The 9,972-nt window shown below is 34.5% G+C and overlaps 2 protein-coding genes across 2 annotated transcripts; both read right to left on the reverse strand.

Moving 5' to 3' along the window:
• Positions 1 to 115: 115 nt before the first annotated feature.
• Positions 116 to 6,737, reverse strand: Su(fu) (Suppressor of fused). The gene is made up of 7 exons (XM_023156963.2): positions 6,369 to 6,737; positions 5,678 to 5,770; positions 5,201 to 5,379; positions 3,622 to 3,850; positions 3,289 to 3,536; positions 3,118 to 3,226; positions 116 to 659 (listed from the first exon to the last, which is right to left on the reverse strand). Exons 1-7 carry the CDS (start codon positions 6,521 to 6,523, stop codon positions 380 to 382), a joined length of 1,293 nt encoding a protein of 430 aa, XP_023012731.2. The 5' UTR covers positions 6,524 to 6,737; the 3' UTR covers positions 116 to 379.
• Positions 6,738 to 7,214: 477 nt separating this feature from the next.
• Positions 7,215 to 9,163, reverse strand: Nup43 (nucleoporin 43). The gene is made up of 4 exons (XM_023156964.2): positions 8,820 to 9,163; positions 8,495 to 8,747; positions 8,086 to 8,301; positions 7,215 to 7,631 (listed from the first exon to the last, which is right to left on the reverse strand). Exons 1-4 carry the CDS (start codon positions 9,039 to 9,041, stop codon positions 7,273 to 7,275), a joined length of 1,050 nt encoding a protein of 349 aa, XP_023012732.2. The 5' UTR covers positions 9,042 to 9,163; the 3' UTR covers positions 7,215 to 7,272.
• Between the last annotated feature and the right edge of the window lie 809 nt (positions 9,164 to 9,972).

A 9,972-nucleotide genomic window follows, 5' to 3' on the forward strand; every position in this document is an offset into this window, starting at 1 on the left:
CTCACTAACCAGACTTTGTTCTCTTTAATGGCGACTTTAGCTGTGAAAGCCTATGTTATTCTATAAATATTTCCTCAATATCTTCGATTCTGCAGATAAGGATAAAAACCACAAATAAATGACATTCTTTTTAATTCAAATCCACTTCAACGAGAAGAAGATTATAAGGCACATCAGATATATGTATATATGTATACAAAGTATAAATAAATGGACGACATATACGGAATATAAAAAATAAATATAAAACCTACTACTCACGATATGTAGACAATAAATACAATAACCTAAACTATCAAGCAGCCTTGATACTCTCATCAGAAGGTCCGATTTGCACATCCCACATTTCGTCAATAAATAAATAAATATCCTAACAATGTCATACTTTATCCGCCACAATGGTAATCGACAGCTTCCTGTCAGGCCAGGAGAACGTCTTGGGTAACGAGAGAGCCTCCGGGGTCCCCAGAGCTTGAAACGTGACGGCCATATCCTGAGCCAAGTCGACGGGTATCAAAACTTGCAGCCAAGAGCCCTGAGACACAAACGGATTTTCAGCATCGACCAGAGTGCCCGTCACCGAATCGGCTACCAGGGTTATCGCGGTTTCTCCCAGGACGGACTTGAATGTGAAGTGGCGACCGTGTCTAACTCTTCCTCTGGAACAAATAATTATGACGATAGCTCTTTCCTGATAATTTTCATTTGAAAAATACGCTATCACAACTCGTACGACAACTTAGAGTGAAATAATGTCGAAAAATCACGAAAACCATAATCTAGAACATTAAAACTTTAAATGTTTTTATACCACTTGTATTTGTAACTAACGTTACTGCAGTTTCGTCCTACAAGGTGATATTTTCAAACAAATACAACATTGTATTCGTTTGAATTCAAATACAATCGAATCATGACGTCATTCTCTTTTTCACCAAAAAATAAAAACATATCCGGTACGCCCGACTTAATCAGGTAAGCTGTGCAGGTATGTGATACACTAGAGAAAGTGCTTTCAACAGAAAGTATTGAAAATTTCAATTAAAATCCAAAAGTAACAACAATTTTGCACGCCTATGGAAAAGCAATTTGAAAATGATTTATCCTTTCGCTGCCTAAGGAAATAGACTGGAATTTTGTAGTTCAACTCACAATTGGCCTCAAAACGTGACTTTTTTCAATAGGAATATCTGTTATTTGAATCCACTTTTTACTCTGAGACCTTTCATTTGCCTTCTAGTTTTTTAACTTATAATTTTTGTAACATTCGTTCATTTCTTAGAATCTACACAGTCTATCTTTCGTACATTTCCATTCACATTCTTCAACTTTTATTTGTTCCCATTGTTCATCTAATCCTTCCTTTCTCTACCCATGTTTCTTATTGTCTTTCATATTCCTTTTGAACTCGCCCCTGAAGAGCTACTTCAATCAATGTCCTTTCTTCTTTCAATGCCCTTTCTTCTTTCGCTGCCTGTTTTCATTTTTACACTTTCCAGGTATCCACTCTTTTCGTTTCTCAAGTCCTCTTTTCTATTAGTTTTTATTTTTTCAGCTATTACTTTTCTCTTATTTTCTCACATTCTTTTCTACTGACACTTTATCACTTATATTTTAGTCAAAGTTCATTTCTTGTGTTTTTTGTCATGCTTCTCTTTACCCCTTAATTTCTTGTTACTTGCTTTTCTGATTTATTTCTTTGTACTTGGTGGATATTTTCCTATTCCTTTCTCTACCCTTTTAATATCTTTCATCTGCCTTCCAAACTTGTTCCTAAATAATTACTTTACTCATTGTCCTCTTTCTTTCATTGTCCACTTTCTTTTATTGCTAGTCTTTATCCTTCCTGCTTTATATTCCAATTTTCTTGTTGCTAATTTCTCACTTTTGTTCATCTCCATCTTTGAAATATTTTACTGTTCATCTCTACTGTATATTTTCTATTTTACTTCTCATATTCATCTCTCATTTTTATCTTCATTTATCTTTTCTGTTCTAGTCTTCTTTTGTTTCCTCTATCTCCCATTCTTCTCCCTCTCATTATTCTCTCCTTCATTTCCAATCTTCTTCACCTACGTTTCTCTTCTCTTCCCTTTTTTGGTATAGTTCTATTTTATCTGCTTCTTTTCTTTTTGTTTCCTCTATCAGTACCTCTAAATCATATGATACTGCCTCATCTCTAGTTTATCTTCTCTTTCTTCTTCGCCCCTTTTCCTTGTTTCACACTTTGGGTAACTTCTATTTTGCTTTACATTTTTCTGTTGTACCTATTGTCTCCCTCTTGCATTCCTTTCGTCTTTTGAGCTTTCTTCCTGTTCCACTTCTCTCTCTCTCTCTCTCTCTTGAATATTTCAATATGATTTCAAAACAAACATCACAATAATTCTTTTCTTTCTTTCTCATCTCTAGTTTATCTTCTCTTTCTTCTTCGCCCTTTTCCTTGTTTCACACTTTGGGTAACTTCTATTTTGCTTTAAATTTTTCTGTTGTACCTATTGTCTCCCTCTTGCATTCCTTTCGTCTTTTGAGCTTTCTTCCTGTTCCACTTCTCTTTCTCTCTCTCTCTTGAATATTTTAATGATTTCAAAACAAACATCACAATAATTCTTTTCTTTCTTTCTCATCTCTAGTTTATCTTCTCTTTCTTCTTCGCCCCTTTTCCTTGTTTCACACTTTGGGTAACTTCTATTTTGCTTTAAATTTTTCTGTTGTACCTATTGTCTCCCTCTTGCATTCCTTTCGTCTTTTGAGCTTTCTTCCTGTTCCACTTCTCTTTCTCTCTCTCTCTCTTCAATATTTTAATATGATTTCAAAAGAAACATCACAATAATTCTTTTCTTTCTTTTTCATCTCTAGTTTATCTTCTCTTTCTTCTTCGCCCCTTTTCCTTGTTTCACACTTTGGGTAACTTCTATTTTGCTTTGAATTTTTCTGTTGTACCTATTGTCTCCCTCTTGCATTCCTTCCGTCTTTTGAGCTTTCTTCCTTTTCCACTTCTCTTTCTCTCTCTCCTTTAAATATTTTAATATGATTTCAAAACAAACATCAGAATAATTCTTTTCTTTCTTTCTTGATGATCAACTATCAATGTTATTCGACAAAATTCATTTTACACACCTTATAGCCAGAGGAAGTAAACTACCAGCTTCCAAATTAAACACAAGATGAACCCCCTCCAGTTTTTTGAGATGCATCAGTTCTGCCGACTCGAGAAAATTCCTGCTTCCTGAAACAGTAGATAACTGTTAATAAAACACTTAACTGTTTTATTACACAGTCAATTTCTACCTTGGAGTGCCTGTTGTACGGGGGACTTCAACCTAAACTCGTCATTTTGATCATCTCCGTGATCTTTCAAATGGGATATATCGACTTTCGTAGGATCCTGCTCCACCCACGAACACCTAGCACTGACTCCGCTCAGATTCGAACCTTCCCTCTCGAAACCTGTCTCGACTTCATCATGAGCATTCAAATCAAGTTCGAATATGCTTTCTCCTCGCCTCATGTCCGTTATGTGCCAAGGACCACCGGCCCTAGAATTACAATCAATAAGTACTACGTCAAATCAGTAACACCAGATGTTGAACATTATTTTAAAAATTTTGTCACATTACTTACGACGGTAACCTGGATATCATGTTCAGAATTCCGGCTCCATTCCATTGTTGTGCTGCTTTCAGTTCTTCAGAGCATATTCCAACGATCTGGACAAAATCCACGGTTCCAAACGGTGTGTGAGCTGTATTCAGCTGCAAATCGGTGGTCATCAGCATATGTTGAATTCGAGATTCGCTGTTATCTAGAGCACAATGCCATGACACGTGATCTCCTGAACACAGGCTGTTACCTGGAAAAATCACAAGGTATAGAACAGGAGAGCGGGGTACAAATCTCGATCGGATACATATATTTTCAACTAAGTGTTTCTTTCATTTATGTCTGTGAACCGCGAAAGTATTTTAAAAGGGCATTCAAGACGGTCAACATTGAGATACTCAAGATGCAAGATGAACAGCCGTCATTGAATCTTTATATTGAAAGGGTAACAAATTTTAAATATTTGGGAGTACTATTAGATCAAGAATTAAACCTTGATGCGCACTGTAGTTATATTCAGAAGAAAATAGCCACAAAAATTCATTTTTTATATAGATTGAAAAATGAAATAAGTGAATATGCAAAATTAACAATTTATAAATCGGAATTTAATGAAAACTCAATGTTTTTTGAAGAAGTGCTAGAACCTGAACTAGTTTCAACAATGACCGGACTAAAAAATAAAAAATCGAGTGGCCTAGACAATGTAACAATAAAAGGTCTAAAATATGTCATTTCATCTATATCTGAAATTCTATTGAATCTCATGAATCACTCTATAATGAAAGGCGTGTTTCCGAGTGTCTTCAAAACAGCCAAAGTTATTCCTATTCATAAAAAAAGTTCACATGAAGACATAGATAACTATCGCCAAATATTATTACTGAGTATACCATCAAAACTTATTGAAAAAATAGTAGCAAATAGAGTTATTGCGTTTCTCGAAAAATACAAGATTCTAACCGATCATCAACATGGTTTTAGAAAAGCTAGATCAGTTGAGACTGCTATTGCTAGAAAATTCGAGTTTATTTACAATGAAATCGATGTAGTTTCAATATTATTTGACTTTGCTAAGGCGTTTGATTCAGTAAATAGTGACATAATGGTTAGTAAGTTATATAACATTGGCATTGGAGGGTTCCTTCTGGAATGGATAAAATCTTTTATGGAAGATAGGAAAATGGTAGTGACTGTGAATAATGCAGTATCTGATACTCAAGATATTATACTTGGGGTACCACAGGGGTCCATTTTAGGCCCAATGATTTTCTCTATCTATATAAATGATCTTCCGAAGTATATAAAACAAAGTTTCTTGTTTTATATATATATATATATATATATATATATATATATATATATATATATATATATATATATATATATATATATAGAGTTGTATGTGTATGTGTGTTTGTTTTATTTTTTATAATATGTATATAGTTAAGTACCTGTTTCAAGTGTCTGATCTATGTTATACTGTGAACCGTTATTATTGTTTTATATAATTTTCATATTTTTATTTATGACATGTCTCATATCATGTAAATGATCGAAAAGGCAAATAAATTTATTATTATTATCATTATTACCTCACCTGACTGAAACACATATTTTGCCAAAGACTGCATAAGCGTAGCTGGCCATGTTGGAGGTGCCGTTTCTCCTGGTTCTCTTTTCAGCCTAAAACTAAGCTCGAAACCAAACCCAGATACCCCTTCTGGTCCAGATATATCATGAACTCTACCATCTCCATGCAGATCTGACAAGCCAAAGCTGGAAAAGATAATTGTTGAAAATACCGCCCAAAAATGGAAAATATTCAAACTGAGAAATGCCACCGTTTTCCGAAAGATATATTAAACTGTCTGTTCAAGATAAGAAGAGCCAGCATGGGAAAATCAGAAGTCGTGAGGGCTACAACGTGGTATCTTTCTAGGTTTTGAACTTTCCCATACATTTTCCCATTTGAACATACAGTGTATAGTTGAAAGTGTAAGGCCACTTTTACTATTGAAATTTATTTGGTACTTCTATTGTTAAACTACCTTCGACAAAAGTTGTTGGAACGTACCTTATATAGTGCCAATGAGGAGGAATATTCTCGTGTGGTATTCCAGGATTGGCATACATAGAAATGTAATCCAAAGGATCAGGACCTCCCAGCCTGAAATCACACCGAATTAGTGTCATACAACGTTCATAATAATATCATACTAAATTATATCTTTTTCTTGGAGTACAAAGCTTTTCTGACATTCATATGAGCTACCTTAGAGCATATACTATACCAGATGACAGACTACTCGTATATTTTGACTGTGTACATAATTGCATATTTCTAAAAATTTGGTTTTTGTGGCATATAACAGAGTTACAAGAAAAGTTTCACAATATTACATGAATTAACACTTGTTCCGCTAATGTATTAAAAAGTATTTCAAAGATATCATTATTTGTAGTAAAAGATATCTTCAAGACACCTTTCAGATATTTTTTTGGACATAGGGAACTTCCTCAAGATACCTGTTACGTCTTGAAGGGTACATTCTTGAGATATCTCTCAGACAACTTCATACTGTTTGTGTAACACACTTATTACCAAATTTGTAGTAGGAGAAATTATAGTTAATGAGGAGTTTCTTTGCGTAACAGTAGTGAGTAACAGTATATCTGTGTTCCTCTTAATTTTACATTTATGGATGAATAAAATAGAATTGGGTATTACCCTTTGTGTTGACTAGGGAGTCAGAAAGATATCTTACCAGTATTTTAATAATGCTGTCACCTGCAGAGGATTAACTTGATCTGGATATATTTTTCTACACAGAGAATACAGACTCTCCAATCCTGCAGGAGTAGGCGGAAGAATGTTCATAGGAGGTCCATGAGGAAGACTAGCAGCAGCTTCCTCCATCATCAATTATCACTCTATTTTTAGAGTTTCAAAAGGAAGTAATCCACACCCACACAATTTTCAATTATCTTAGAGAAATTGAAATTTTTTGGAGTTCGGGTGATTGTTGAAAATGTTAAAATTTTATAAACTTGAGAAAATTGGAACTTTAAATGAATAAAAAATACTTTTGAGAAATGTAAACTTTTTGGTCTGAATTTATACAACCCTTAAAACAAAACAAAAGTAATGTCAAAAATCACAAGTCAACAAATTAACCACAGAGTGTCATTTTCTGATTGAGAGGTTATTATCCAGTTGTGACATCTGGTGGATATATCAACACTACTGTAAAAAGTGAAGGATATTTGAAACTGATGATTTTTGAAGATGATGATCACAATTAGCTGTGATTTGATTTTCGAGCTATCAAGATTTATGAGAATTTTGAAAATTAGATTCAGTATTTGTTCAAATCGCAAAATCAAAGGCGATTGTTTTATGTCAAATTTATGAAAAGATTAAAAAATGCGGACTTTCAGTCATTTTTTGTCAGAAAGGTACATAAATTATATGTAGAACTGTAAATAAAATAAGAAAGTATATTTTGTGATTCATTTAAAAAAAGTGTTTGCCAGATCAACACTGAATATTTTTAGGAGATATATAAATAAGAAAACTTGTATGTGGATTTTTTTATCAAAAAAATTTGATCCCCAAGGAAAAATAATTTTATTACATAAAAAAGTATTAACAGTCTTCATTATCGTAGCTTAAAAATTAACACCGTTGATCAAATAAATCGCCTCATTATCACACCCACATAGGACTCTTCTCCGATTCAAATCCAGAGAGTTGATGGGTTTTCCTAGAGTTGGCATCAAAGTAAAAACTTCCAACTTGTTTTTGACGTTGTCGGGGGCCAGCCAAACGTTCGTCTCTGTACCATCTGCCAATTGCTGTCTGACATCGGATTTGGTAGCCCATTGCCAGATTTCTCCGGAACTGGAACAGCTATATAGCTGGTCAGGATTTTCTGGCTCGAACTGAATTTCGCTGATGGCTCCTTCATGAGCATTGAGGACATTAACTGGGTAAGTATTGTGGCGAAGATCCCAAGTTGTGAGGGCTCCTTTGAGTATGAAAAATAAAATAGAGAAGGAATTAACTTCTGTACTCTAAAAAAAAGCAAACCATAGACACACGCTTTGAGATTTCGCACTTTTTTGACAACCAAGTGTTGCCCCACCTTGCACTTGTCTGCACCATACTGATGATGTGCCAAAAGCCCGAAACACGTTGCTATGGCATGCCTTTTTTAGTCCAACAAAATTATCTCTAGAATTCATGTCAAGATTCTCACTAAAGATTTTGTGGATAACTTATAAAAAAATAACAGAAACTGACAAGAATATACATTGCATGAAAGTTATGTAGTGAATAGTAACATGGATGATGGTTACCAAGAGGCGGGAAAGGAGGTTATGATACATATACACCTTCGAATTAAAAATAGACCGGTTTTTTCAGTTTTTTGAAAAAAGTCTTTTATTTAACATCAATGATTTTATTTTGGTTGGACTCACCTAAGTCGTCTCCTGTTATAATCAGATGCCTTTGAGTTGGATGGTAGGTGAGACATGTAGGGGTAACCTGGTCTCCACTGATCATAAAAGTGCTGTTAGGGTTATTACTGGAACTACGCAAATCCCAAATTTTCAACTGACCTCTTAAATTACTGGTCAAAATCTCATTATGTTTCAGGAATATCACACACTGAATGGAACAACTATCAGCATCGTCTACACAAAAAACACTGAGTTAATATTATATGGAATAAGTTACAAATTGTTTCTGCGGATACAAAAAAAAGTAACATGAATATCGAATCGACCAGGAAAACATCTGCAACACCTCTGGATATATAAAATCTAATTCCATCAAATTAAACATATGTTACGGCTATCATGTATGTATTTGTGATATAGTTCTCACCTATTTTACCATGTACTTTTTGTACTTTTGTGTTCAGTAGATTTATGCACCCATCTTCACCAACAGTCACGATATCGTTTTCGTAAACAGCCAATGCAGTGCAGGGACTTGCTTCACCATTTTTGAACTGATGTATTTTATTCCAAGTAATTTCACTTTTCAAAGCGATGTTGTCAGTGTACGCAGGAACAATTTTCATCAGATGTGCTGATCCACTTGAAGACGACGTAACAAAATAGTCTGCATTCAGAAACTGTGAAATTAAAATGTTTGAGAATCAAACACACTAGGATTTAATGTGTGAAAAATTTCTTGGAATACTTACCTTCATTTCGGTTACATCTCCACAATAAGGAAAGGTGGATATCAGGAAAGGATACACATCATCCTCTTCATCGTTTTCGTGAAAATCCCAGAGTTTTATGTTATTGCAATCGTTGTCTACGCTCCCAGTGAGAAAAAAGTGCGAGTTGTTGAATTCATCGGGCCTCCAACGTATTTTGTTGATTTTTTCGGATACGAAAGTCCCATGTACACTGTGAGACATTATGAAATGATGTATTTTTGCTCCAAACCAATTAACAAATCAAACGAGTTTTTGAATTTCCTGGGAAATAACATAACATAACCCTTGGTTTTCAAATTTAACCGCACTTAATTCAAAACTCAAGTCTTCTTTTTCCAATATATGGCCTAAGCTGTACGAGCTATTTAACCTATATAACTATCATCCCTAAACGTGAACAACGTCACTGAACTAGGCAATAAATTTAAAAACTTAGTCTATGTTGAGGGAAATAATATATTAACTAGATAGTACTTTTAGGAAAATTTGACGGGGTGTATGTGACATGTTCCTGATGCAAATCTGGCAAAAAACTGTAATGTGTTGTTTCCAGAAACGTAAAGATCTATCTTGCAATAGTTACAATTTGAATAGAGAATATTCTATAAATAATCAGAATACAGTAATCTAATGTTGAAAAAGGTTTGAAATGGTTTTTCGTTAACCAGACAGCATCCTTTTCCAACAACTCTTTGAAGTCAAATCCTGTGCGAGCCGAAAATTCTTAGCAAGGGTTAAACGATAAGCAATAAACACCGATCGTCTTATAGAGCTGTTTGAGTTGTATTTTTCATGCTTCTGAATACAGTAGTGTTTGTATTAGTTTCGCACCTATCTCCCCTACTAATTGGTAATGCAGTCTCTTATAAATAGAACGACATGATTAGGGTTGAGGTCTAGGTCAGGTGTAAATGTCAGGAGCGGCAAATGGAAGCCTTTGGTTTATCCTCGAGGAGGATTCCGAAGTGATTTACGTGGAATTGTGGATTTATAGCATCACGGCATGCACCTTTCATGTTAATTTAAGGTAGCCGTAAAATCAAGATATGGACCGAATGTGGATTTTCAGCTATAATATATCAGCAAAGAAGGCGATTACGGAAAATAGCTCGAAGTTTCAAGAGAACGGAGT

Source organism: Leptinotarsa decemlineata, unplaced genomic scaffold, assembly GCF_025532065.1.
Source record: "Leptinotarsa decemlineata unplaced genomic scaffold, Ldec_3_MD MMD2_tig00026361_RagTag_RagTag, whole genome shotgun sequence".
NCBI lineage: Eukaryota > Metazoa > Arthropoda > Insecta > Coleoptera > Chrysomelidae > Leptinotarsa > Leptinotarsa decemlineata.

Bases quoted from the DNA above. Each gene is read 5' to 3' on its own strand.
- Nup43 (XM_023156964.2), bottom strand. From the start codon at position 9,041: ATGTCTCACAGTGTACATGGGACTTTCGTATCCGAAAAAATCAACAAA. The intron at 8,748-8,819 runs GTAAGTATTCCA...TTAATTTCACAG, and splicing joins GAGATGTAACCGAAATGAAG to TTTCTGAATGCAGACTATTT. The intron at 8,302-8,494 runs GTGAGAACTATA...TTTTTTGTGTAG, and splicing joins AAAAGTACATGGTAAAATAG to ACGATGCTGATAGTTGTTCC.